Source organism: Scardinius erythrophthalmus (genome assembly GCF_964197995.2).
Source record: "Scardinius erythrophthalmus genome assembly, chromosome: 14".
Lineage (NCBI taxonomy): Eukaryota > Metazoa > Chordata > Actinopteri > Cypriniformes > Leuciscidae > Scardinius > Scardinius erythrophthalmus.
The window spans coordinates 7963803-7991661 of record NC_138234.1 but is presented as its reverse complement, the minus strand read 5'-3'; the positions used below and the strand labels follow the sequence as shown (position 1 = coordinate 7991661).

The 27859-nt window shown below is 37.5% G+C and overlaps 4 protein-coding genes across 6 annotated transcripts; 1 reads left to right on the top strand and 3 right to left on the bottom strand.

Moving 5' to 3' along the window:
* Positions 1–88: 88 nt before the first annotated feature.
* LOC308701821 (uncharacterized protein) lies at positions 89–7961 on the bottom strand. Its single transcript, XM_081384271.1, has 5 exons — positions 7811–7961; positions 4678–4995; positions 1141–2977; positions 797–884; positions 89–661 (listed from the first exon to the last, which is right to left on the bottom strand). Exons 2-4 carry the CDS (start codon positions 4733–4735, stop codon positions 827–829), a joined length of 1953 nt encoding a protein of 650 aa, XP_081240397.1. The 5' UTR covers positions 4736–4995; positions 7811–7961; the 3' UTR covers positions 89–661; positions 797–826.
* On the top strand, positions 7233–27586 carry ccdc51 (coiled-coil domain containing 51). Of its 3 annotated transcripts, none has more exons than XM_081384274.1 (4): positions 7233–7370; positions 24831–25196; positions 25289–25453; positions 26547–27450. In XM_081384274.1, exons 2-4 carry the CDS (start codon positions 24876–24878, stop codon positions 27324–27326), a joined length of 1266 nt encoding a protein of 421 aa, XP_081240400.1. In that variant the 5' UTR covers positions 7233–7370; positions 24831–24875; the 3' UTR covers positions 27327–27450. The 3 variants fall into 3 exon arrangements, with proteins under 3 accessions (XP_081240400.1, XP_081240399.1, XP_081240398.1); XM_081384273.1 differs by lacking the exon at positions 7233–7370 and adding an exon at positions 23955–24260 and having other exon boundaries at positions 26547–27458; XM_081384272.1 differs by lacking the exon at positions 7233–7370 and adding an exon at positions 24207–24346 and having other exon boundaries at positions 26547–27586.
* LOC308701826 (uncharacterized protein) lies at positions 10078–21776 on the bottom strand. Its single transcript, XM_081384281.1, has 6 exons — positions 21452–21776; positions 12940–13077; positions 12516–12571; positions 12154–12241; positions 10791–12017; positions 10078–10565 (listed from the first exon to the last, which is right to left on the bottom strand). The coding sequence occupies exons 1-4, from the start codon at positions 21693–21695 to the stop codon at positions 12188–12190; spliced, it is 492 nt and encodes a 163-aa protein (XP_081240407.1). The 5' UTR covers positions 21696–21776; the 3' UTR covers positions 10078–10565; positions 10791–12017; positions 12154–12187.
* tma7 (translation machinery associated 7 homolog) lies at positions 22712–24250 on the bottom strand. The gene is made up of 4 exons (XM_081384282.1): positions 23811–24250; positions 23405–23460; positions 23046–23133; positions 22712–22901 (listed from the first exon to the last, which is right to left on the bottom strand). Exons 1-4 carry the CDS (start codon positions 23824–23826, stop codon positions 22867–22869), a joined length of 195 nt encoding a protein of 64 aa, XP_081240408.1. The 5' UTR covers positions 23827–24250; the 3' UTR covers positions 22712–22866.
* Positions 27587–27859: the final 273 nt, after the last annotated feature.

Below are 27859 nucleotides of genomic sequence, written 5' to 3'. Positions count from 1 at the left end.
ATCAGGACTTAAATATAAAAGGACGGTCTTCTTAGCAGGTTTACGAACTTAATCACACTTAAAAAAGACGAGTTATTACTGTGCATTTAAATAAGCAGAACATTTTTTTTTTAATTTTCGAGGACTGGTTTAAGTTACTAAAACAGATTTAATGTCTTCACAGGCACTGAAAGTGAGTGACCACTATCCAGTAGAGGTGGAACTGAAGAATAAACATAAGACACACAATTCATCAGCAAAATGACTAAAACTACTTAATGAAAAGAAAAAGTAACAAAAGATATTTGTGTTTCGGTTAATCAAAGAGGATGGAACATTTGTGAGACTGTAGAGCTGAATATAAAAATGGACACACTTCAACAAAAACTAAAAAAATTGAGTTGTTTACATGTGAATTTAAAGTTGAAATGTTTGGATATTGTACTGAGCTTTGAATAGGTTTCGAAAATCAAAGACATTAAAATCTGAAATTTAAATTAACAGTCATCACAAACTTTATTCCTTTATAACATTTTCTTTACATGAGATATATAAAGTAACTAAAAAAAATCATTTGACATTGCTATTGTGGATCCAAATCATAAGTTGATGGATTGAACAGCAAGCAAATAAACACTGAAACACATTCATTTCTTCACGGACTTCTTGATGCCACCCCCAGCTGTGGAACGAAAAAAACTTTGTTGAGAAAAGGAACAACTCAAAAACTTTAAAGAAATATTTCTACATTGCATTAATAAACAAAAAACTTCATTTAAATAGGAAAGAATGATGGGTGGCTTTGTGTGTCTCTTACTTAAAGGTCCTTTTCCGGCAGCCTTGGCTTTCAATTGTTCCAATGCTTTCTGATCCTCTTTCTGTTTCTGTTTGAAAGCCATGTCCTCCTGTAGTTTGTAAATAAAACATAGAATTAGTGTGTGCATTTCAATAAGTCAAGCCATCATTTCAAAATTTTCTAAATTTGACTGGTAGATACATTACGCATTTGGCAGACGCATTTATCCAAAGCAACTTGCTTTGCATTTCAAAGTACATTTACATTCATACAGATACATTTCTGTATAGGGACGCAGATTGCTTAGTCTGTTTCTGACGCGTGCTTTGTCTTGAGGAATAACATATTCAAGATGAACTACTTACTGTGATCTCAGAGTGTGGTGATGTGGTTTCTCCACTGAATGGATCTTCATGTGTATATTCAGGTGACTTTTAAAAGAGAAACTCTTCTCGCACTGATCACACATGTGTGGCTTCTCTCCAGTGTGGATCCTCTCATGTGTTTTCAGATTTGCTGGCCGACTGAATCTCTTGTCACAGTGTGAACACTTGTAAGGTTTTTCTCTGCTGTGGATCCTCTCATGTTTTTTCAGATCTGTTGACTGACTGGATCTCTTGTCACAGTGTGAACACTTGTAAGGTTTTTCTCTGCTGTGGATCCTCTCATGTTTTTTCAGATCTGTTGACTGACTGGATCTCTTGTCACAGTGTGAACACTTGTAAGGTTTTTCTCTGCTGTGGATCCTCTCATGTTTTTTCAGATCTGTTGACTGACTGGATCTCTTGTCACAGTGTGAACACTTGTAAGGTTTTTCTCCAGTGTGGATCCTCTCATGTGTTTTCAGATTTGCTGGCCGACTGAATCTCTTGTCACAGTGTGAACACTTGTAAGGTTTTTCTCCAGTGTGGATCCTCTCATGTGTTTTCAGATTTGCTGGCCGACTGAATCTCTTGTCACAGTGTGAACACTTGTAAGGTTTTTCTCCAGTGTGGATCCTCTCATGTGTTTTCAGATGTGATGACACACTGAATCTCTTGTCACAGTGTGAACACTTGTAAGGTTTTTCTCCGCTGTGGATCCTCTCATGTTTTTTCAGATCTGATGACTGACTGAATCTCTTGTCGCAGTGTGAACACTTGTAAGGTTTTTCTCCAGTGTGGATCCTCTCATGTGATTTCAGATTTGTTAACAGACTGAATCTCTTGTCACAGTGTGAACACTTGTAAGGTTTTTCCCCAGTGTGGATCCTCTCATGTGATTTCAGATTTGCTGGCTGACTGAATCTCTTGTCACAGTGTGAACACTTGTAAGGCTTTTCTCCGCTGTGGATCCTCTCATGTTTTTTCAGATCTGATGACTGACTAAATCTCTTGTCACAGTGTGAACACTTGTAAGGTTTCTCTCCAGTGTGGATCCTCTCATGTGTTTTCAGATCTGATGACTGACAGAATCTCTTGTCACAGTGTGAACACTTGTAAGGTTTCTCTCCAGTGTGGATCCTCTCATGTAATATCAGATGTGCTGATCGACTGAATATCTTGTCACAGTGTGAACACTTGTAAGGTTTTTCTCCAGTGTGAATCCTCTGGTGCAGTTTTAAACAGTTCGCTGAAATAAAAGTCTTCTCACACTCAAAGCACATGTACTCTCTCACACCAGTATGAGTTTTCTGATGTCTATGTAAAGTTTCCAGCAGTGAAAAACTCTTTCCACACACAGAACATGAATGTGGCTTCTCCTTTGCATGAACCGTAAGGTGTGTCTTCAGGTTTGATGCCTGAAGAAATGTTTTCCCGCACTGATCACATGTGAACGGCTTCTCTCCAGTGTGGATTCTCATGTGACGCTCAAGACTTTGTTTGGTTGAGAAACTCGTTCCACACTGATCACATGAGAACGGCTTCTCTCCAGTGTGGATCTTCATGTGTTCCTTAAGATTTGAATTTTGTGTGAAGCTTTTCCCACACTGATCACATGAGAACGGCTTCTCTCCAGTGTGGATTCTCATGTGACGCTCAAGTCTTTGTTTGGTTGTTAGACTCTTTCCACACTGAGTGCAGGTGAAAGATTTCTTGACTCTTTTCTTTAAAAGTGTCTTTTTAGTCTTTGAGCGACTCAAATGTTTTTCTCCAGATTTGACATGTTGCTCCTCCTTCACTTCACTCAGTTCTTCACTCTCCTCGCTCTCTTCCATTAGCTCTGAAATGAAAGAAAAAAAAGTTTAATTGCATTTCCAGTACATCTGTCATGTTTAGTGTCTGTAGCCGCATTTCCATTACCCTTCAAACTGCGCAAATTGAAATTGCGAATTGGAAATACGCTCAATGGAAACACGTCAATTTCGCAAAACCTCCCATTTATCGCAAAAAAAGTTTTTATGCTCGCATGAGGTGGTTTTTCAGGCTGGAAACAGTTTTTGCGCATTTACAGGTCAGCTGACGTAGATGACACGGTGTGTTTGGACAGAATACGAGACAGAGTTCTTCATTAAATTCATAAATGACAAAAGAATGATAGAAATACTGGATTCTAAACCTCAAAGAAATGCCACAATCAAGACCTCGGAGCAGAAATGAGTGAGGAAAAACCCAGAAACACCTCATATGTGCCGCTCACAGTACAAGGGTCTTTCCTTGCCATTAATGCTTGGATAACACGCCTATGTTTCCTTTCATTAATAATAATAATCTCTAGTGCGGTATGTGGCTGTCATATATAATCTTACCAACATCCGTTGCCATGATTTTTGGAATGACTTATCGCGAGAGGAAAAAATTACGTTTAGTTGCATAACATCGGTTAATGGAAATGCCGTCATTTCGCAATAGGTTTTTTTTATGGATTTTTAGGGATGAAAAAAAGTTTTGCGCAAATCTTTAATGGAAACGCGCCTTTTGTGTTCATGTTATGTTTGCCTATGACACCGAGTTTGCCCACGTGTCTCTGTGATTTAACCCCTGTCTTGTTAATTATTAAATTTTAGTTAAACTTAATGCATTTGTTTAAATGTAGCTTAAATCAATTGTGTGAAACCACTTACCATACATTTTTTTATTAAATTCAACAAATCATTTTTTTCAGTGTTGGTAGTTGTGAAAGCAGCTGCATCCCTTCCCTTCTAATATCAAAACATGGAAATGCTAACATATCTTTTCGGTAACACTTTATAATAACCATCATTAATAGATGGTAAATTGTTAGTTATTTAATCTTTAGGTAATTGTCATTTAACTGTTAGCAAACAGTCTTTTTACTTAATAAATACTTCTGTAACCCATCTATAAACATTATGTCCCTCCATGTCCATTTAGCTTGGGGCCCCCAAATTCCTTCAAACGGCCCTGCACATAATCTGTAATTTATTTTTGTATTGATGATAAATGGAGCCAGCCTCAAAAAGTAATTAACCTGTCCTGTGATTTTTTTTTCCTTTTCTCACACAACACTATTAGCCTATACACTAAAATATATTGGTTGTCTTTACATTAGAATAATATTGTTTCATATAATCTGGATTTAGATATGGAATAAACAGCATTCAATACAAATTGAATATGTCTCATATATTGAAATCAACTTTTTTATGTGATAAAAGATGTGCTTTGTTTTTACTTCACCACGTGACAGCACCAAGCAAGCAGGCTCCTGATTGGTTAACGCGGTGCCAACTGACGCCAAAGTTCAGATTTTTCAACTCGGGTGTCAGACGCGTGAATGAGCAAAAAGCACCAAATAAAATCATTTGCGCGTATCGCGCCAGTCCACCACGCCGCGCTAAACGCCTCATTCATAGTTACTATTTCATAGTTTACCTGTTTGTATAAAAGTGATGAAGTGTTTGAATGTTTCTAACATGAATGTTCTTCAGCATCATGAATGAATGAAGAATAAACACCAACCTCTTTGTTCTTCAGTATCTTCAGCGTGTTTCATTCTGCAGGGTTGTGGATCACTCATGTTCTCACTGTCCTCTTTAATAAACTTAAGACTTTACAGATATCAGCTCTTCCTGATACATTGCTGCTCGTCTTCACTTGTAGACTGATGGGAATATTCCAGCATTTATTGGAGAATTACAGTGGGAGGAGCTTCAGTGATGATGTGACTGATGTAGGAGGATCTTCACTGATGATGTGATTGCTGTGGGAGGGGCTTCACTGATGATGTGATTGATGTGGGAGGAGCTTCACTGATGATGAATTTCACTGTAGGAGAAGCTGAAAATCAAAGTTATCAGTTACGGAGTCTGTTTTAAATGACACATCTAAGCATTTATGTCTGTATCTCTTTATAGAAACCATAAAATACCCTCAGTCTATTGACACCAATGAAATGAGCTTTAAGTGTCAATTTACAGGAGATCTGAAGACATCAGCATAATAAATGAGGTGAAAACAGGAACTATTGTCATGAAATAAAGAGTGTTTTCAGCAGATCTGTTAATATTGATGAGCCTCAGACTATCAACACTCACTCAACAAGGCATCCAGGATCATCAGCAGATCATCTCACTTTATTCAGAGTGTTTGCTGTTAGAAACTCATTATTTGCGTCAGGAGATATGATAAAAGCCTATAAAACTGCTCAATTGAAAGATGATACAGTTATTTCTCTCAATTTGACATGGATAAAACATCAATAATACAAAAAACAAACACTAATGCCACTCATCTTCAACCACTACAGCAACATAACTATGAACTGAAACATGGTTTGATTTTATGATAACTACATTCATTGCATAAAGGTAATTAGATCTCTAACACGTAACAGTTTTTATGTGCAGATACAGACAATCTTCAATGACAGTTAGATGATTATCTTTGCTTAATGTTGCGAACAGCAACTTAGCTAATTATTTTCCTTTTGCTTCTCTGTTTTATCTCGGGATGCCCATCCTAAGGTAACTAGAGAGTACGTCAACTCCAGTCTGGATCCAGCCTCTTATGAAGACTTGAGATGCCCAACACCTGTGAAGAGACCAACTCTTGACAGGACTTCAGATGACGCCAACTCTGAATCAACGTGATCTCATGAGAATACGTGTGCTTTTTTACATAAAGTGAGGTTATACCACATGTACACTACGTACACATACGTATGATTATGCAATTGTAAAGTTAGTATAACTTTATTTTTATAAAAAAAAACATCCTTGAATGTAATTTAAGTGTTTTGTTGTGTTGGGGCAGGGCTTTTTACATGTCTCAAAGTAACAGCTAAAATTGAAATATTTATGGACAATCTTTTAGTTGAACGACACCAGAAAGACCACGCCAGAAAAGTCCATAAAGCCAAGAAAACAGAGAAAAGGAAGACGAAAACACGCAAGGACCCATCTTCATATTACATATCAATGTTTTCAGTCGCATTTATTACTTCCCCGGCACGGCAAGCAGATGATACGCGTTCTCAGACAAATGGAGAAACTGAATAAAAAAGTTAATATTGTTGAAGAGTTTATGTCAGAAAGCCAATTTGAAAGCCCCAATTGTGAAATATTACATTTGCAGGAGAGATTTGGATCGCTTGACGCATGATTAAAACTTGCCTTGCATTTCCCCAATGACAGGGACAGTATAAAAGGCTTTGTTCCCTGTTTCTGAGCACCGCAATTTCGGTTGAAGACCTACACGCTTTTCTGTTATTATTTTTTTCCCTTCTTTGAATTTATTGTCTTGGTATTATTCTCAATTTTTCTTAAGTAAAACGAAACCATTCTGTGGAGATTTGGAAAACTGTCAAGACAAGTCTAAGAGTGATTTTTTCTAGAAATACCTTTATTTTGATGAAGTTTGGATTTTGATAATAGCAAACGCCCAGTGAAACGGATCCAGGACTGAACTGGTTAAACCCTGAAACAACGTACAGGAAGGACAATTTATAATTGCAACAGGTTGTGGGAATGATATTACCTGAGATACTTGAAATATGTATATTTTCATTCTGGGTTTAATACTGCTCTTGTTGAATCGTAACTTGTTAAGTTGAGGTTTATTTGTGTACTCTATTAAAGTCTTTTAATTCACTACACTGTGGCTGCACTTAGTGTTTTTAAAGGACTACTTGGATTAAGTATAAGTTACTGTTGCACTTTCTTTTGTTCTTTTGTACATAAAACTGACATGCCTTTTATTGAAAAAAAAATTGTTTCTGGACATTAAGTTTTAAAGAGATATATATTTTTAAATATTATTCATATACACTTTATTTATATTCATAGATGTATTTGTTTGACTGTTTCTTATACAGTTATGTTTCTAAACTAAAATAGCATTTTCAGTTTAGTGTTACATTTGTGGCTGTGGCTAAATAATATATTACTGTCAAATGTCTGCCAGATAATACAAATACTCTAGATCACTGTATGCATTTGTTCATGTTTTATTAATGGATAAAACACGGCATAAAATAATTATATCAATTCACTCAGGTCTAGTAGTAGCTATACAGCAGACACACATGTTGAGAAGAGGAAGAGTTGCTGCATCTAATCGAGTTCACACCGGATTCACAAAAAAGTTAATCCTGAAAGATGGAGCAGTTCCCACTTTAAAAGCAGAAGCTGTTGTTTATGGACCACAACATGCAAGTACGTTTTATGCTTTGTTGATGTGTTTTCCATCACTATCGATTTATTTATGTTGTAGCAACGCTGTTTCAAACACATACAAACTTCATTTTAATCCCACCAGCGATCGTTGAATGATGTTTGTTGGCATCAGGTAATGTTAACATTTTCTTTACTGTGGTAAAATCATAGTCTCGTAATGTGCTCATGGTTCTGACGACAGGTATTTGATGGCTACATTCGTTTTGTAGAGTGTGTGTGTGCGAGAAAGAGAGAGAGAGTGTGTGTGTGTGAGTGCTGATCAAATAATCCCTTCGAGGATTGTAATATTATGAGGTAGAACGATTTTATGAAATGCATGGACATTTTTGCGTGTTTTAACATAAACAACAGTGGCATTTACACATAACCGCGTATAAAAAGTATGAGACATCAACACAAAAAGCAGAAAAAAAACATACCGTTCAGAAACGTCCTGTAACAGCCGTTCGTGCACAAGTTCTAATATTCTCTAAATCTGATTCGGGCTGAAACTGATAAGGCAATATTGACGCCTGTGTTTATAATACATCGGAGCACATGCAACTGGTAACGGACGTGACGTTTCCGGACAGCGTGAACCAGAGCTATGGAAGTAAAATAATGCCAAATGTTTTTGAAACAAAAAAAGCTTGTTAAATTGCACTGCATTGCATTAACCATGCTTGCATTTTTTAATGCATTGTATTTTTATGGGCTGAAATTCAGCATGGTTGAATATTTAAGCTCTGAATATTTCAATTCAAAACATTTCAAACACATTTTCATTATTAAAAATTCAATACTTACATCATTAACACTTCTCTTCACACTGGTACCTTTCCCACAGCTCGGGTAACCCCACTACTTAAAGGGATACTTCAGGTTTTAGCATTAAGCTTTGTATTAGTAGAAAATCTGTAGTATTTTTGAATGACCGTGCTTTCCACCCTCATATCCCTCTGAGATGAGAGATTTATGTATTTTTTTGTCTGGGAAAAATCCTCAGATGACAAAAATCGTCATTTTACATCATCAGAGGATTTTTTGGCCAGAGGCTAAAGACTACAACCAGTAGGAGGGGCTGTCCCGCATGTTTTCAACCCGCCCATAGAGGGTGGGCAGGGGCGGATTAAGGTGGTCAGGGGTCAGGCTGCTCTTTGTGTGAGGCCCCCTCACATTTTTTAAAAAAATGTTTCTTATGGGCCAATTAGGGTCTTTTTTTTGTTCGCGCCAGGCACTGCATTATGGGTGGGCCTGACAGGCCTAGGCCCACACACTTTTCAACAGGCCCACCCAAAACTTTTCTCCAAGAAAAAAAAAAAAAAAAAAAAACTTAATATATTCTAATTTTGTCAAGAATTATAAAAAATCAGCAATAAGCTCAATTTGTACTAAAATAGTCTAAATGTTTAGTTTTCATTTTTTTTAAAAAGCTGGTTATGTCTATTTTGATGTTTCTGCGCAAGTTCAGCAGACAGTGAGGTTCGGGTTTGTTCCGATCAGAGCGCATTTCTGAATATTCCGCTCGCTCGCTCATTCCGCAGGGTCGCTCGCTCAACCCAGAATGGCCTGCTGCCTGGTTAGAAAATATGTGGAAGGGCTGCCTCCGACTAATTTTTTTCTAGTTGACTAGTAGTTGTTCATTTAAGCCATTCGTGGACAAATCGCCCCTTTATATTAATTTAATTACTTAGGCTATATACCCTATAGGATAATGAGCGTTTACGTAATATAGCCGCACTCAAGCTGAAGACCGCACGCATAAAGCTTGCCACCATGATCCCATCATCTGAAGTCTATAACATGTTATTTATCCTCAAGCCTGATAGTCCTTCAAGGGAGGAGAAGCATGTATGAAATAATTGCTTGTATTTCTGCAGATAGTGTCACATAATTACACTTTACAATAAATATAAATTATGATATCATTGTTATTAATAGCACGTTCATGCACAAGATTGTGGTTTATGGAGACGATATGCTGAACGCTGTTGTTCCAAATTCTGCGAAACCATTCAACTTCCAGAAGTGGTCACATATTAAACACTGCCTAATAATTTTTCACTGCCCCATAATTTTTTTTCCACTATTACTAACTTAAATATTTTAACCAGCATCAGTCCTCATCATAACTACCAAATATTTATTTAATTTCAGGATTTTAACCTTTTAAATTCCAGTTTTGGTGGCGATACCATCAATTTGTAAAAGAGGAAAAAACACAAAAATGTAATTATTTTCCATACACTAAATGCAAAGAGAAAACTTTAACTTTGGATTATCACAGTCTTGAATATGTCAATGATTAGCGGCAACATTATTTCTGGTGCATTTAAAGATTTTGTGTTATGTCAGATAAAAAAAAATAAAAAAAACACCATTCAGCGCGTTAATGACCAAAAATGTTCACATTAAACACTGCCTAAAATATGATATATTAGGATTATTTTCAACTTTTACTAACTTCAATATTTTTACCAGCATCAGTTCTCATCATAACTACCAAATATTTATTTAATTTCAGGATTTTAACCTTTTAAATTTCAGTTTTGGTGACTATACCATCAATTTGTATTGCTCATTTTACATAATTGACATACTGCAAACATCTGCAGTATTGCAAGCCTTTTCCTGAAGGTGACTATAACCTGTGCCTTTCTTTCTACACATCAAAATTTGCCCTAGAAAGAAAGCAAAACTACAAGATCACCATGAACATGAACTTTTATTTTTCTAAATTATATAACATAAAACATATTAAAAACTTCAAAACAAAATTAGCTTATTCTCTCATTTGCAGGAGCTGCAGAATTGCAACGTATGCTCCTTGCAGATAAATAGATAAATGCCACATTTTGAGCAGGTGGTGGTGATTTTTCTTTTTTTGTTAGGGCAGAAACTGCACCCCCTTCTCCTCTGGTCATGGGTGTCTGCAGACCCACTTGCCTCTCCGCTCCGCTGTAATTGAACCATGGCTGCTGCGGCTGGTGTGCGGGGGAGGCGCTCTCTCCTCTCCATCTGGGGATACAGCTGCTCCAGGAACAGCCTCCTTTTGAAAATTTTCTCCTGGTTCCAGGAAGGTTCAACAGCCACCCACAGGACAAAGGCGTTGAAAGCAGAGACATCTATTAGATTGAAGAAGAGCGCCATCGGCCACCGATTTGTCTTCCTCTTGCAGCTGTATGCGCCAACAGCCTACAAAATAAAAAAAAGATTAAGGAAAAATTAATAACATGCATCTATTTTTTTTTCATGTTTCTAAGTTATAAGAGAAAAAAAAAACAAGAGGAAAAAAAATGCATGATAAACTTAGTACTAAATATGCCTATATTTTAGAACACCACATAAAGATATATAAATATAAATATACATAAAGGTATATAAATAAAAATGTGAGTTACTGTTGCTAATAGCACATACCTGATCCAGGCTGTCGACAGCTCCTTTGCACCGGTTGTAGTCCATTATCATCACAGGCTTCTGGTGCTCCTCTCCACTCACATCGGGCTCGCGGTGCTTGGTGCTCAGCAAAAGCACATTTCCCCCCCGTTTTGGCCGTTGTGGTCTTCCTGAACGCAAACTCGGAGGATCTGGGTGCTCGCGCTCTGGTTTGGAGGAGGTGTGGAGGAAGCTCTGGTTTGTTCCTCCGGATCGTTCCAACAAGAGCAATTTTTTTCTTCAGCAGCTCCTCTGCCAGTGCATGAGAGGTGAAGAAATTGTCTGTCGTAACAGTGTGTCCCCCCAGCCCGTCAGTCATGTCCCGCACAACCCTCTGTCCCTGGTTTACCTCGGGAGCCCATTCTGCAGTTTTCCCGGCATAAATCTGAATTTTCCATGCGTAAGACGTGGAAACATCACTTGTGACCCAGATCTTAATTCCGTATTTTGCCGGTTTGCTGGGCATATATTGTCGGAAACGGCAGCGCCCTTTGAACCCGACCAGCTGCTCGTCCACACAGACGTCCACCCCGGGGTTGAAGAGAAGGGGGAGGCGGTGCAGCCACTTTTCCCAGATTGGCCTGAACGCCGCCAGCTTGTCATCCCGTAACGTGCAGGTCGGGTCAGTCTGTCATCAAATCTTACATTAGAACTGAATTTCTGGAAATTGCGGTGGGGCATGGGGCCTGAAGATGGGCCGGCCTGTGTGGTCATCCCACAGGCTCCGGGTGGACTCATTTCTGGACTTGTAGACTCCAGCCAGAATTACCACCCCGAGGTAAGCCTCGACGTCTTTTGCATCCACATTAATCCAATCTGTCTCGGATCGTCTCCCCTGTAGATTTGTTCTGTCCACAATTAATTTTACCATATCCTCCGTGAACAGTTGCTGGAATGCAGACCTAGAGTCCACGATGCGAGCGGTTGCGTAACGTGTCGGTCCGGGTGTCGGTATCTCGGTTGGCACGAAGCGGAGCATTAGTGGGTGACCAGTGGAGTCCATTTTTTGATGTCCACATAGGATCGGGTGTCTCCTGTGTGTCATCCAGTTCCTCACGCTGAGTTGAGTCAGAATTTTCTTTTTACATTTTCTTTACATGAGAAATATAAAGTAACTAAAAAAAATTCATAAGTTGATGGTTTGAACAGCAAGCAAATAAACACTGAAACACATTAATTTCTTCCCAGACTTCTTGATGCCACCCCCAGCTGTGGAACGAAAAAAACTTTGTTGAGAAAAGGAACAACTCAAAAACTTTAAAGAAATAATTTCTACATTGCATTAATAAACAAAAAACTTCATTTAAATAGGAAAGAATGATGGGTGGCTTTGTGTGTCTCTTACTTAAAGGTCCTTTTCCGGCAGCCTTGGCTTTCAATTATTCCAATGCTTTCTGATCCTCTTTCTGTTTCTGTTTGAAAGCCATGTCTTCCTGTAGTTTAAAAATAAAACATTGAATGAGTGTTAAGAAAATGTACAAACAATAATTTAAAAATTTTCTAACTTTGACTGGTAGATACATTAATTTATGCATTTGGCAGACGCATTTATCCAAAGCGACTTGCATTGCATTTCAGTGTACTTTACATTCTTACAAATACGTTTCTGTAGTCATTACTTTACTCAGCTGATCTGTCCAGTTCACAAACCATAATCTCAGTGTTTATGTATAAACACTTCAACCAAACCTCAATGTACGAACTTACATCATCCACATCTTTCGACTGCTTTTTAGGAGCCTTGAGGGGTTTCTTTTTACCTCCTGCACAGAGAATAAATCATTTTGATATTTGAAACCATAATAACATGATCAAACTTAACTCACATTTTGAAAAATATTTAATAAACATTGTAATAAGAAATATAAATGGATTTTTTTTGTATAACAATAAAAAAAGGACCGATATCAACTTTCTAATTATTAAAATGCAGTGAAATGTTGTAATACAGCTAACGCAGATAGCATGTACAAAAAAAAAAATTTTTTTTAAATATATCGACATGCATTTACAATCTATAAAGACCTAGCATGATCGGGAGATATATCGTCCTGCCATGTTTAGGGTTTTTAGGGAAACAGCATTTAAATGACATTAAAGAATGACAGGCATAAAGCCATGTGTCTCTTACTTAAAGAAGAGCCTTGGCTTTCAATCGCTCCATTGCTTTCTTTTTCTCTTTCGGGTCCTTCTTCTGAACAGCCTTGGCTTTCAATCGCTCCATTACTTTCGGTTTGTCTTTTAGTCTCTGTTTGAAGGCTATGTCCTTCTGTAGTTTGTAAATAAAACAAGGAATGGGTGCAATTCAACAAGTCATTAAATGTGCAAACCATCAAGCTTTGACTGGCAGGTAAGATTCTGATTACTCTAATTAATGTTTAATAAATAAAATGATCAATTCTGACCATCTGAATGTTGCTGCAGAAATTGAGACTCCTCAGACAAAGTTTTCCCCTCAGAAGCAACATTTTCCTCAGAAGAGGGAGCGTTTTCCCCATCTTTTATTGCACTATTTACTTGAGACCGTCCGAATTTCTTACTGTACCCCATTTGCTTCAAAGTTCTCCATGTTGTGCGTTCAGAGATGCTCTTTTACACACCTTGGTTGTAACGTGTGGTTATTTGAGTGACTGTTGCCTTTCTATCAGCTTGAAACTTAGGTAAAGTTGGTTTCATATTCGCACATTCCTGGACTTCCGCGTTCAATAACTCGTGAACTAAATGTTGTTGCTACACAAAACACCTATGACATATACAGTAACTACAGATAAAACACCAGAAGCTACAACATAATTTTCCTCAAAATGATCTTTCCTTCGCACTGGACAAAATACATTGATCTCTATGTGCAGGCTGCTAAGAAGGGACCATCTGCAAAGTGCAAACCCGAAGGAAAGCTCGTTTTGAGGAAGATTTAAATATTAAAACAATGTTATTTGTGTAGTAACAATATTCAGCTCATGAGATATTGAACGCGGAACTCCGCGAATATGCGAATATAAAACCAACTTTACCCAAGTTGCAGACTTGATCATGTAGGACCTTCAGTACCACATACGTGGACAGCACCATGAACATAGTCAAGTAAAAAAAAAAAAGGTTGCCAACCGGGGTAAAAATAGTTTCAGGTTTGATATTTGTCAGTATGCAAATATGTTTTATGTAAAATTTACAGTAATTAGTGCTTTACAGTATTTTTACTGTAATTTAATTAGTAATTTACAGTATTTAGTGCTTTCCTAGTGACCAGACTGACTTACTACTGGTGGAATTTTGACAATACCTCCTTTACTGTACGTACAATAAACAAATAAGTTTAAGAAAAAAATTACTGTAATTCACCTAAAGTATTTATGTTCCAATGGTTATAGTGTGTTCCTAGTAATCACTCTACTCAATTAACCTAATACCCAAATGTATTAGGTAAAAATATGTATTAGAACTACTGTTCCTTGTACAGCACAATTCTTTCATTGATTAAAAAAAGGCAGATATTTTAGGTTAATCATATTTTCAACGTTATAAATAAGCAACACCCTTATTGTAATGATTCAAGTTAAGTTTTTGTTATGAAGTCCTGAAGAAGTGGATTCTGGAACACACTGCTGCTTTAATGTGTATCTAATGAGTGATTATAATCAAGGTATTAATCAATAGTTTTCCTTCTAAATATCAAATGAGTTGAATGACTTCTCTAGGCTTATGAGATTTTACTTTGTTATAGAAATTACCAGTGTGATTATCGAAAATGTTATTTCATGTATCATTAAATATAAGTCTGTATTTGATATCTGAGGTCTAACGTAAGGGTCTGTCCCATGCCAGGAATGCAGTAAAAGTGCTTGCTAATTTAGCCTGGCTTCCAGAGATGAAATACGGACTTCTTTAACAGGTGTCACTACATCCATCTGCTTTTCTAGGCTATCCTGATAGCAATGGTCTCAGGAGTCATTGAAACCTATAGTTTAGAGACCATTTCTTCCAAGTCTTTAATTTACAGTTAGATTTAAAGTATCCTCTCCTTGAGAGAAAGAACATGTTATCTTAATGTTTTGAGAAGACTCTCCTCCTCACCAAATCCAATCTTGAAGAAACTGTGTCTGTGTGTGTTAGTATTCTTGGTTACAGGTTAAGGAACAAGTGGAAATATAGCTGCAAGCAGCGATACGGGGCCAAGCCCCTGAAGCAGCAGCAAGAGCAGGAATAGTAAAATCAGCAGAAATTGAAGAAAAAGAGCTGGTTTAGAAGTACAGGTGAAAATGAACTCAAAATGAACAGAAGTTCAGATGATAGAATGAACAAGACATAGATTAATCCAAGAGGAAGAAAGATTAGTACAACGTTGAATAATAAAGGAATCGACATGACACAACATTACACACAATTTTTTAAAATTATGCCACGCAGGGCTCGAACCCATTATCTCTGGGTCAGATACCTGTCACTGCGCCACTGGGAAGTTGCATTTTTGGCAAGATGAAGAAGGTCCAATAGTTCCAAAGGTCCAAAGTGAGAAGCAATTCAGAATGAATCTTTTTTGTATAAATTTGCTGCATGTTGTATTTATCGAGTTCGTTCACATATAGACACCATGTCTGGAACAGAAGCAACTTTTCCACCACTTAAGGCCACAATACCTCTTGCGATCTGGGAATGTGCCACACAGGATCCAAACCCACAACCGGAATGGTTCATGGTTCATGCTAACCAATTAGCATGCTAAGCTAACTACCATAAGGCAACAAATACAGGTCAAATTTGGAGAAAAATATATCGGGAACGGTAGCAAAAATCAAACATCTGTTCAGTCACTTCTGTGTGGCTCGGTCCAAAGATCATCTGAGCCAATTTTCGTAAAAATTGAACAAAATTTGAATGAGGAGTAGCACAAAAAATTTAACACTGTACTTTTCAAAATGGCCACTACTGTAATGGGCAGAGTCTTAATGTAAGATATTGATTGTGATCACCATAATGAGTGGAATCAGGTGCACTAAGTTTCATTTTACATCTATTTACATTCACATCTAGATCAAAGGGTTCAAAAGCTATAACCCTTTTAATGTGGAATTTTTGAACTGGTGGTGGCGCTATAGAGTTGGTCCTACAGACTCAAAAATTGGTCCAATTACTATTCATTACAATCACTACAAGTGTGGAAGGTCACGACGTGCCTAAATTCAGGGTCCGAATGTCAGCCGCATAATTGATGGAGATATGCTTCAGTCTATCTGTGCAGAAAATGTGTGATTATTTATTAGCCAATCAGAATCATTCAACCTGAAGCAATGACAAAGATTAGACCTTGGTGAAGGGTATAATTGCTGTGATTTTTGTAAATGTAAGGGGAAGCGGCCTACGTTTGATCACTGGAGTAATCACTCCTTGTGATTCTTGAAGCTGACTTCTGCCTGATGAAACTGCAAACCATCTTCAGTAAAATTTCCTTTAATTTATTTTAATTCTGACTCTTGTCTTAAATTGACTGCACTTTTAACGCCTGGTCTTAATAAATCCTATCTGGTCCTTGGGTCTTTAACTGTAAGTCCCAAAATACAGATATACAGTGGTAATCCATATTGAAACAAGGACAATAAAGCAGAAGTTTCAGCAGATATTCTTTAATGATGTTCCACTGTTTAAGGTACACAGTGAGCACAACCATTGGGCATCTTTTCCAGGTAGCTTGTCTGGTGATAGTCCAATGCAGCATACAGTGTGTACCATCTTTGGCACTGTTCACACTGGTAAACATGACAAGGATTAATTATGTAACAAACCGCTAACAGCTATAGTTATGTGTGTTAACCAATTACATAATGCAATGAATAAATATTAAATAACATGTTCAATTGCTTAAATATTTTTGTTTACCCAAAGTAGTCCTGACTGAAAATATTTGAAAAAATTGTATTCAAACACACACATTTGTTTTACTTAAACTTTTACGTCACTTCACTAAAAGAAAATATAGTAAAATAAAAAGTACTTGACAAAACAATCAGTTAAAGGGTTTATGATAATATAAGAACAACTTAAACCAAGAGAGAATAAACAACAGCAAAATTTTGAAGAGGTGAAATTGAAATATTACTCTAACCACGAGGAATTAAGTACAACTTCTATGTATAATCCCAGTGGTATTTCATGAGCAATTAGAAAGACAATAGAAATAAAACAGTGCACTGTACAGTATCTTGAATGCCTCCATGATCTTGCTGTTCATTATCTGTCAGATTTGCTGCACCAATGCGTACAGGTTCAGTCACTACTGTTAATAGTAATGTAGCCCCTATTAATGTACTGCAACCTTAAACAAACAAAACCCCTTCAGTTTGTCAGTTTGGTCACTAGGAAAGCACTACAGCCCTTGGAACATGAAAAAATACTTTAGGTGAATTACAGAAATTGTAATATCCAAAATTGACAGTCAATACTCTACTTCTCCTACACCAGAACTTTATAAATAAAGGATCGATCTTCAAACCCAATATAATTTAATTTCATCAAGTCAAGCAGAATGGCTTATTCTCCGGTCGCGAGGTTTTTTCCATGAACACGGTGATAAGGCTGGTCGACAGTTAGCCCATCAACTTAAATCCAGATCATCAGCTCAACATATTTCTCAAATTACAAATGATGCTGGGGATTTAACTATTGATCCCCTTACAATTAATAACATGTTTATGAACTTTTATTCTAACCTTTATAAATCAGAAACCCCTAAGGATCAGTCTAAATTGGTAGAGTTTTTTGACAGCATAAATGTCCCCACTATTTCATTGGAGCATAAAAAAGACTTAGGCCACCCCCTTCAGCTGAAAGAAATATCTGCGGACATATCAGCATTGCAAAGCGGTAAGACTCCGGGGCCCGATGGCTTTCCAATCGAATTTTATAAGAAGTTTTCTACTAAATTATCTCCACTCTTGCTTAATATGTTTGAATATTCTTTATCTCAGGGAACTTTACCAAAGTCCCTTACTGAAGCACTGATTACACTTCTATTGAAGCCTGAGAAGGACCCAACACAATGTAGTTCATATCGACCAATTTCTTTGTTAAATGCAGACGTCAAAATTTTAGCCAAATTATAAGCTATCCGATTAGAGTCTCCCTTGGTCAGTATAATTTCAGCTAATCAGACTGGTTTTTATAAAAGGTTGCCACATCTTCTCTAACGTTCGCCGTCTTTTGAATGTTCTTTACCCAGGACACCCCTGAAATTGTAGTTTCATTAGACGCCAAAAAGGCATTTGATCGTGTGGAATGGGATTACCTTTTTTTCTTTATGAATAAATTCGGTTTTGGCCCAAGATTTATAGACTGGATCCGTCTTCTGTATACTTCCCCAGTTGCTTCAGTGGTTACTAATAAATGGCGATCCAAAGATTGTTCTCTATCAAGGGGCACTCGGCAGGGATGCCCATTAAGCCCCCTTTTGTTTACAATTGCAACTGAACTACTCTCTTTGGTATTAAAATCCACACCTACCTTTCATGGTATAAATAGGTGTGGTGTTGGACATAAGCTCTCATTATATGCTGACGACTTGATTCTTTACATCTCAGACCCTTTATCATGCATCAATGATATTATCAAAATCTTGCACAATTTTGGGACCTTCTCAGGCTTTAAATTGAATATCTCTAAAAGTGAATGCATGCCTGTTAACACACTTGCCAGGCATATGCCTGACTCTGCTTTCCCCTTTCGCTTGGCAAGATCTGGGTTTAAATATCTGAGCATTAATATTGCACATAACTTTAAAGGACTACTTGAAAATAATTTTACTCCTCTTTTGATTAAACTTAAATCTGATCTTCAAAAATGGAGGATTCTTCATCTAACCCTGGCCGGTAGGGTGAACTGTGTTAAAATGACTGTTATCCCGAGATTCTTATATTTATTTTAATGCCTACCAATCTTCCTTTCCAAAGCTTTTTTCAACAGATTAGACAAACTTATTTCCAGTTTTTTTATGGGATGGGAAAACTCCTAGGATTCGGAAAGAGTTTCTCCAGAAACATAGGGATGATGGGGGTTTAGCTCTTCCAAATTTCTTATATTATTATTGGGCAGCTCAAGTTCAAAAGATAATCTATTGGATGCACTCATCAGGGACCACTGATTGGTGTGAAACAGAATCTAAATCCTGCACAGAAACCTCTTTACAAGCCCTAGTAACATCTAGCCTACCTATTAAAATAGCACAATATACATCAAATCCGGTTGTTCATTCTACTCTTAAAATATGGATTCAGATACGCCAACATTTGCACTTAAGACAAGCACTTTTGCTTCAGAGCCCAATATGCACTAATCATGCATTCCTCCCTGCCAAACTAGACTCAGCATTTAAACAATGGCAAGATAAGGGCATTGCTCAATTTGGTGATCTTTATATTGGTGGTCTTTTTGCTAGTTTTAATGATTTACGTTCCAAATTCAATCTTAATCAAGCTGACCTTTGTCGTTATTTTTCGTTATATTCTCCTGCAGACTCTCTGTTTGAAGCTCCCCTCCATCTACAAGGTTTTATGTCAAGAATATACAAAATTTTCATGTCTTTAATAGTGATCGACCGATATATCGGTCGGCCGATAAATCGGGCCGATATTTGCGGGTTTGACGTGTATCGGCATCGGCCGATACGCGGCTGCTGTGTTCGCCGATAGTTTTTTCCCGGCATTATTTACAGACAGGCGTCCGCGCGCAGGCAGCTCTGTGTTGCTGGAGACGCTGCAGTTCACGTGCAGCCCATGCACTGCCCCTCCCACACTAGCAGAGTGCTGGAAGCCTCTTCAAGACAACGGCAAGTTTGAAACTTTCAAAGCATATTTTAACTGTTTGACTTAGCTGAAATATTGCCATACACTTTTACACCATAAAAGTGGAAACACGTTGCTCTAAATGTGCGTGCAACTAAGCAAGTTTGTGGGTCCAAATGGAAAACGCGAATGCCTATAAAAATGCTTGTCATTGTATTTAGGGAGCTGCAAATAGCTAAGTTTGAGGCTATCCATATGCATACGGCAGCTGTTACGAACACTGGTCATAGGATTAAATAATGCCGACGTTGTTCTGTGATATTTGTGGGAGTTTTATTCAGCGACCACCTGGCTGAGGTTTGGACGTGTGCTCATAAAAGAAGCGTCGCGGTTGCGACACGCATGCGATGCAGCGCGCTCGTTTGTCCAGGCGCTCCTATGCCGTGTTGAGATGAAAACAAATACATTTTTTAGGGCCTGTTCACATATCGCGTCTTTTGCGCGCTCAAGTTCATTAATTCAAATGTAGGCGCGCGGTATGCGCGCTCATAATGGAAGCGACGCGCTTGTTTTTTCCAAGCGCGTCCGCGCCGCATCGAGATAAAAACATCTCAACTTTTCAGAATGCCGCAAGCGTGGTGGAATAATACGACAGCATCGAATACTCGGCCGAACAGCTGATCATAGCTGGACAGGGCGGGTTTTTATTTCTCATCTCCAGAAATATATGTAGTCGTAAAGGGCAGGAAATAAATTAATCCTTCCTCCATGTCATCATGGAGAGCGCAGTTCATGGCTGCATAGCAAAGACAGTTTATTATGCTGCTTGCTTGTTGCTACTGTGTGCAATAGTGTAATTATTTTATTCATGCTTAAATATTTATTTCAGAATTTACTTAAAGAATTTGAATTATGCTTAAATATTTATTTTCAGTAATTTTAGCACTGAAGTTTTTTTTACTTGTTCTACCTCACGTTTTTAATAGTTGTCAAATATTGTTTTTTTTTTTAAGTTCAATAAATGTTCCTTTTTTAAATTGAGACTTGTAACATTTGTTATCATCATTGTGTCATTTTTATGATTTAAATTGAGTGAGCAAATGCAGTATCGGCTCCAAATATCGGCCCAAGAAAATCGGCAGCCCGTATCGGTCATCGGCTAATGCTGATGAAAAAAAATCGGTATCGGCATCGGCACTAAAAAATCCATATCGGTCGATCTCTAGTCTTTAAAAAGTATAGGAACAGACGAAGTTAAAAGTGGATGGGAGTGTAGTGTGTAGTAAGTCAGTCTGGTCCGTAGGAAAGCACTACAGCCTTTGGAACACGAAAAAATACTTAGGGTGAATTACAGTAATTTTTAAAAAAAACATGTCAACTGTACATACAGTAAGGGTCAAAATCTCACCTGTAGTAAGTCAGACTGGTCACTAGGAACATGCTACAACCTTCGGATAGTAAAAGATCCCTTTGGTGAATTAATGTAATTTCATTCTAAAAATATTTATGTACATTATGTACAGTGAGGCAGGTTTCCTAAATACAATCATTATAATGCACTTTTTATTGTTGCTAAAGTACAATCAATAACATTAGAATACAAAATGTGAGATTTGCTGGTACATCTGTACTTTGCAAAAATGTAGTTGTCTGTTTGCACAAAAAATAGACATTTTTAGACGGTCCCTCCCTTAATGTATGCCATTAAAACAATATTTGCCCAGTTTGATCGATTGTGTAGAGTGTTGTAGTTCACCATCTTTGTCCTAAGATCATGTAGTTGCTTTTATTTCGCAAAAAAAATGTGCTTTATTGCGCTTGTTATTGAGACAGTTTTTAAGCAAAAAAGTGCGAATATAAAACCAACTTTACCTAAGTCAGCTTGAACCAGTCTGGCCATTCTCCTCCGACCTCTGCGATCAACCGGGCATTTTCTCCCACAGAACTGACGCTCACTGGATGTCTTCTCTTTTTCGGAACATTCTCTGTAAACCCTTGAGATGGTTGTGGGTGAGAATCCCAGTAATTTAGCAGTTTCTGACACACTCTTACCAGCCCGTCTGGCACCGACAACCATACCACGTTCAAAGTTACTCAAATCCCCGTTTTTGGCCATTTTCTTCTGCGCACCGTGTTCATGGCTCGTGCGCGCGCGGCTCCTCTATTGCGCGGGCGCGCGCACACACTCCCAGGCTCTGATTGGTTAAGAGGTAACATCGACGTTCTACGTAATGCTGACATTGGTTCGTGCGCCGTTATGTTTTGACGATCTTCGCCGAGTTTTACCGAACTTACTCCCAGCGTTACTGGATTCATGAGGCAAATTTGGATTATTTACCAAGGGAAACTAACAGAATTGACTCCTTTTTGAAGAAAACAGCCTAAGATGAGATTCATTCGGTAATCAGATCGGTTGTATTATGCCAACATAATAAACTACATAACCATAATCTTAAAAAGAATGACATTTTTTGTTTAAAATATGGCTTGTTATGTTTATCAAACATGAACGATATTAAACGATCTACTTACAGTCTAAATAATATACAATTTGAAAACGATGGATTTGTGTGTGAAAGGTAGAGATAAACTCTTTAATAATTGACTTTCAATGTTTCATTAGGACTTTAAAATATAAAAGGACGGTCTTCTTAATGATGTAATCCCGGACCCAGTAGGCTACCAGGTTTACAAACTTAATCACACTTAACAAAGACATGAGTTATTACTGTGCATTTAAATAAACAGAACGTTTTTTAATTTTTCGAGGACTGATTTAGTAAGTTACTAAAACAGATTTAATGTCTTCACAGGCACTGAAAGTGAGTGACCACTATCCAGTAGAGGTGGAACTGAAGAATAAACATAAGACACAATTCATCAGCAAAATGACTAAAACTACATAATGAAAAGAAACAATAACAAAAGACATTTTTGTTTCAGGTAATCAAAGATGTTCCAAACATTTGGAGACATGAAAAGTGAGACTGTAGAGCTGAATATAAAGATGGACACGCTTCAACAAAAACTTTAGAAATGGAGTTGTTTACATGTGATTTTAAAGTTGAAATGTTTGGATATTGTACTGAGCTTTGAATAGGTTTCGAAAATCAAAGACATTAAAATCTGAAATTTAAATTTACAGTCATCACAAACTTTATTCCTTTTAACAATTTCTTTACATGAGAAATATAAAGTAACTAAAAAAAATCATTTGACATTGCTATTGTGGACCCAAATCATAAGTTGATGGTTTGAACAGCAAGCAAATAAACACTGAAACACATTCATTTCTTCCCGGACTTCTTGATGCCACCCCCAGCTGTGGAACGAAATCAAAGGAGAAACTTTGTTGAGAAAAGGAACAACTCAAAAACTTTAAAGAAATATTTTCTACATAGCATTAATAAGCAAAAAACTTCATTTAAATAGGAAAGAATGATGGGTTGCTTTATGTGTCTCTTACTTAAAGGTCCTTTTCCGGCAGCCTTGGCTTTCAATTGTTCCAATGCTTTCTGATCCTCTTTCTGTTTCTGTTTGAAAGCCATGTCCTCCTGTAGTTTGTAAATAAAACATTGAATGAGTGTCAAGAAAATGTACAAACAATAATTTCAAAATGTTCGAACTTTGACTGGTAAATATTAATTTATGCATTTGGCAGACACATTTATCCAAAGTGACTTGCATTGCATTTCAATGTACTTTACATTCTTACACATACATTTATGTAGTCATTACTTTACTCAGCTGATCTGTCCAGTTCACAAACCATAATCTCAGTGTTTATGCATAAACACTTCACCAAACCTCAATGTACGAACTTACATCATCCACATCTTTCGACTGCTTTTTAGGAGCCTTGAGGGGTTTCTTTTTACCTCCTGCACAGAGAATAAATCATTTTGATATTAGATACCATAATAACATGATCAAACTTAACTCACATTTTGAAAAATATTAAATATACATTGTAATAAGAAATATAAATGGATTTTTTAGTATAACATTAAAAGAAAGGACCGATATCAACTTTAAAATTATTAAAATGCAGTGAAATATTGTAATACAGCTAACGCAGATAGCATCGTGTACAAAAAAAAATATTTTTAAAATATCGACATGTTTACAATCTATAAAGACCTGGCATGGTCGGAAACTAGCGTTTTTATTACCTACGAAGTTTACACACTCAAACTGTCATGTTTAGGGTTTTTATTTAGATTAATATTACCTTCTCTTCCAGACATGTTGCTCAGATTAGATAGCTAATGCTTTTTTCCGCGCTGTCAGGACCCCAGCTGTTACCCGGATGTAGTGCCCCCGTCTTGTGCCTGAGAGAGATTCAATTCGGCGAATCGATTCGTTAGGTTGGTTCGTGTAACTGAACTGGTTCAAAACCTGTTTTGATTCGTTTGAGTCGTAGTGTTCCCAAAAGATCAGATTTTGCGTTGATTATGATCCCAACCGATCCCAACATGTCAGCCAAGCCTCACCGTTGTGTTGCCAAGCGAACTTTTTATGTTTCTTTTTAAAAGGCTTGTTAATGCAATCGAGTGACTTACAAATGCTTTGAGAATCGGTTCAACTGGATCATTAACAAATGAATCTGTTCAAAAGAACCCCAGCTACTGCCTGAAAGAAATGCGCTCATGCTACAATGACATTTCAGGAAATTTGACAGGTATTTTATGGACTATATATACAGTCTTCTGTAAACATGAGAAAATAGGGGCCCGAGAAGAAACGTGACGAAACGGAGAATCGCTGGTGCGTTTTGTTGGTTTAATCCTGAAATGAATTCAGTTTGAACTCTAAACATTATTTACCGACACTATTCATTCATTAGCTCGGAAAAGTAAATATAATGTATGTAAATGTAACAGCGTCACAGTTAACTTACATTAGACATATTTTTGCTGTGTATTTAACTTTTTAATTACCAACATAGAAACTATTTTATATGTTGTGTGTATATGTTGTGTAACTGTCCTTAGGACTTTACATAGAAGCTCTTTCAAAAATACAAATTGAAGCCCAAATCAAATGTATCAGTCGTATTTTATCATTGTTAACCTGCCTGTGTTATGTATTTGCTCCCAATATAGTGTGTTTTTGTTTTATCCATTCTTATAGCCTAGTGCAAATATAAATTAAGTTCATTTTCGAGCTAGAAAACATAATTTTTAATATTTAGGAACACTGATTGCACCTTGTGGATCATTTCACAAAGCCAATGTATTTATTCTTGCAGGTTCTATATTTGACGTGTGTAATATCCTACATATGAGGCTCTTCGATGAGGTTCAGAGGGAAAACTGTATTTTCGAGCAGCCATGTCTCCACATGTCTCCACCGACACCAGCTGTCTGTCCCGGTCCAGTGGAACCTCCACAGAACATATTGCACACAGCAACAAAGCCCGAAAGATGAGCCGAATAAAATGACGTCTGTGAAAGAGCGCACAGCATCTGCGTTAACGTATGCTGGAGATCTGGGGAAACAATGGGGCCGAAATTTGGTGAAAACCACTACAGTGACCGTCAACTACTGGTGGGAGCGCTATGAAGAGTTTGTCGGGCTTAATGAAGTCCGAGATGCGCAGTCCAATGTCACAGAGGTACACGTTTGATAAATGACCCAAAAAGGTGCACTTTTCACTCTTGGATTCATTCATATGTCAATATAATGTGAATTATGTATTGCTATCAGGCTGAAAAGGCCTTCATGATCGCCAGAGGAATCGTCAGAGAAGCTCACACCAGCCTGGAGGCTCTACAGGTCCGGCTGAAGGAAGTGAGGGACCGTTTGGACCGTGTTTCTCGTGAAGAGGCTCATTATTTAGAGTTAGCCACACTCGAACACAAACTACTGCAGGTGAGGAAGACCACAGTACCGCATTCATTTCTTAAAAAAACAAGTAATAAAAACTCAGTGAGTGTTTTAGCGCAATTTCCTCACCTCATGGGATCACAACACTAAGAGATAGTAAATCTTTTCCTGGATTTTTTTTTTGCGTTCCCGAGATTAGACCTTCCTTAACATAATGCCGAAAACCCAAAGTCTCTAGGTGGTCTGGTTGAGGAGTAGATAGAAGTGCAAGATTGGTGCGCACAGACGCACAGAACAGAAATCATGAGTTAACAATCGCAATTTTGTCCGGTGGAAAATTGCGCTAAAAAAGTGTTGAAAGAAGTCTCTTCTGCTCACCAGGGCTGCATTTATTTGATTAAAACTATGGAAAAAAACTGTAATATTGTGAAATATTATTCCAATTTAAAATAATGGCTTTCTATTTTAATATACTTTAAAATAGAGTTCATTTTTGTGAAAGCATCATTACTCCAGTCTTCAGTGTCACATGATCCTTCAGAAATCATATAATATGCTGATTTATTATCAGTGTTTGACAGTTGTGCTGCTTATTATGTTTTATAACCTCTGATACTTTTTTCAGGATTCTTTGATTAAGAAAAAGTCAGTAGTTTATACTTTTATTCAGCAAGGATGTGTTAAATTGAAAGAAAAGTGATATTAAAGATTTACATTGTTAGAAAGATTTCTATTTTGAATAAATGCTGTTCTTTTTAGCTTTTTATTCATCAAAAAATCCTTAAAAAAGTATCACAGATTCCCAAAAAAATAGCGTCAAATCCTCATATTAGAATGATTCCTGAAGGATCATGTGACACTAAAGACTGGACTAATGATGCTGAAAATTCAGCTTTGATCACGGAAAAAAGTAAATCTATTTTAAAGTATATTAACATTGAAAACCATTATTTTAAATTGTAATAATATTTCACAATATAATTATTTTTCAGTATTTTTTTTATCAAATAAATGCAGGCTTGATTAGCTGAAAAGATTTCTTTCAAAAACATAAAAAAATAGTATTTTTTTCAAGCTTTTGATCGGTACTGTACATAGATAGATTGCACCTTCCCTTTAATGTTTTCATCGTTTACAGGAAGAACGGCGCTTCAGAACGGCGTATGAGAACGCAGAAGAAGGCGAGCGAGAGAAGTTTGCGCTCTTCTCGGCTGCGGTGCGAGCGAGCCACGAGAAAGAAAGGACCAGGGCCGAACGTACCAAAAACTGGTCCGTGATTGGTTCAGTGTTGGGCGCCGTCATTGGGGTGATGGGCTCCACTTATATAAACCGGGTACGTTTGCAGGAACTCAAGAGCTTGTTGCTGGAGGCCCAGAAAGGACCAGTGAGTCTTCAAGAAGCGATTAAGGTCCAAGCCAGCATGCATAAAATGCAACAAGATGAACTCAGCAACCTCATCGACTCCCTCAGGGTGAGTGTCAAAGGAGGCGTAGAAGGTACGAAAACAGTCAAGCCAACATTCGTCCCGCCAGCGACTGCCATCGTCCCAACTTCCACATCTAGTGCCTCAGAAGAAGCCATTCAAGAGATTCTCCAACACAGCAAAAGAGCCCAAGGGCTCATGGAGAGCCTGAAACCACAGCTGGAGCAGCTGGAGGAGGGCGTCGGGAAGGTCGGGACAGAGATGCAAGCGGTGAAGACGACCCTGCAGTCTCGGCCAATGGAGAGGCCGGTCATTCAAGCACGAGACTCTCCGCTTCTTGTTTGTGACACAGAGTTAGTCGTTCAAGGCCTCGGTCAAACTGAGAAAAGACTGGAGGCGCACATCAACAAAACGAGTCTATATAATACAGTCCTGACCTGTGCGGCGTTTGCTGTGACTGTGCCAGTTCTGTACATTATATTGAGAGGTACTTGAAAAGTGTGCAGGCAATGTGCAGGCACTTTAGGGGCCAATACACTATGATAATACACTTGAGAATAATGTAATTAAAGAGTGTAATTATTGCTCATGGTTGTGAAGGATTAAATATTGTCATACTAAGAATCAATGCTTTATGTTCATTCTTTGTTATACTTTCTTCATGCTAGAATACTACCCTTCAAAATGTGGTTAATTTTGGTAAATAAATTATGAAATATTATTACAAGTCCTATTTGCAAAGAAACACCATTCACATTTTCTTTTTTAAACTGTAAAAATCTAGATAATTTTATTAGAAACTTGTATAAACTGTGGACTTTAAAACCATATTAGGAGTCACAGAGGCTCTTGAGTGTCTCATCACTGTTGATCCAATTGCTTATTTTGAAGCAAAATGTGATCGTTCGCTGTCACAGTGTGCTTTGTCTAGTTTTATTTTTCTAAGACTCCTAACATGTCCGTCCTTTTCCACGCGTCGAACCAATGAGCGTTCAGATCAGAGTGACGCAGTTGCCAACGGACCAATC

What these genes read in the sequence shown, in the direction of transcription:
- LOC308701821 (XM_081384271.1), bottom strand. Translation starts at nt 4,735, where the DNA reads ATGAGTGATCCACAACCCTGCAGAATGAAACACGCTGAAGATACTGAA. An exon ending in AGATACTGAAGAACAAAGAG is followed by an intron (nt 2,978 to 4,677) that starts GTTGGTGTTTAT and finishes CTTTCATTTCAG; the next exon opens with AGCTAATGGAAGAGAGCGAG. An exon ending in CACCACACTCTGAGATCACA is followed by an intron (nt 885 to 1,140) that starts GTAAGTAGTTCA and finishes TACAAACTACAG; the next exon opens with GAGGACATGGCTTTCAAACA.
- LOC308701826 (XM_081384281.1), bottom strand. Translation starts at nt 21,695, where the DNA reads ATGGCCAAAAACGGGGATTTGAGTAACTTTGAACGTGGTATGGTTGTC. An exon ending in AAGCCAAGGCTCTTCTTTAA is followed by an intron (nt 12,572 to 12,939) that starts GTAAGAGACACA and finishes TTCTCTGTGCAG; the next exon opens with GAGGTAAAAAGAAACCCCTC. An exon ending in AGTCGAAAGATGTGGATGAT is followed by an intron (nt 12,242 to 12,515) that starts GTAAGTTCGTAC and finishes TTTAAACTACAG; the next exon opens with GAAGACATGGCTTTCAAACA.
- tma7 (XM_081384282.1), bottom strand. An exon ending in AGTCGAAAGATGTGGATGAT is followed by an intron (nt 23,134 to 23,404) that starts GTAAGTTCGTAC and finishes TACAAACTACAG; the next exon opens with GAGGACATGGCTTTCAAACA. An exon ending in TGCCGGAAAAGGACCTTTAA is followed by an intron (nt 22,902 to 23,045) that starts GTAAGAGACACA and finishes TTCGTTCCACAG; the next exon opens with CTGGGGGTGGCATCAAGAAG.
- ccdc51 (XM_081384272.1), top strand. Translation starts at nt 24,876, where the DNA reads ATGAGGTTCAGAGGGAAAACTGTATTTTCGAGCAGCCATGTCTCCACA. An exon ending in CGCAGTCCAATGTCACAGAG is followed by an intron (nt 25,197 to 25,288) that starts GTACACGTTTGA and finishes TATTGCTATCAG; the next exon opens with GCTGAAAAGGCCTTCATGAT. An exon ending in TCGAACACAAACTACTGCAG is followed by an intron (nt 25,454 to 26,546) that starts GTGAGGAAGACC and finishes CATCGTTTACAG; the next exon opens with GAAGAACGGCGCTTCAGAAC.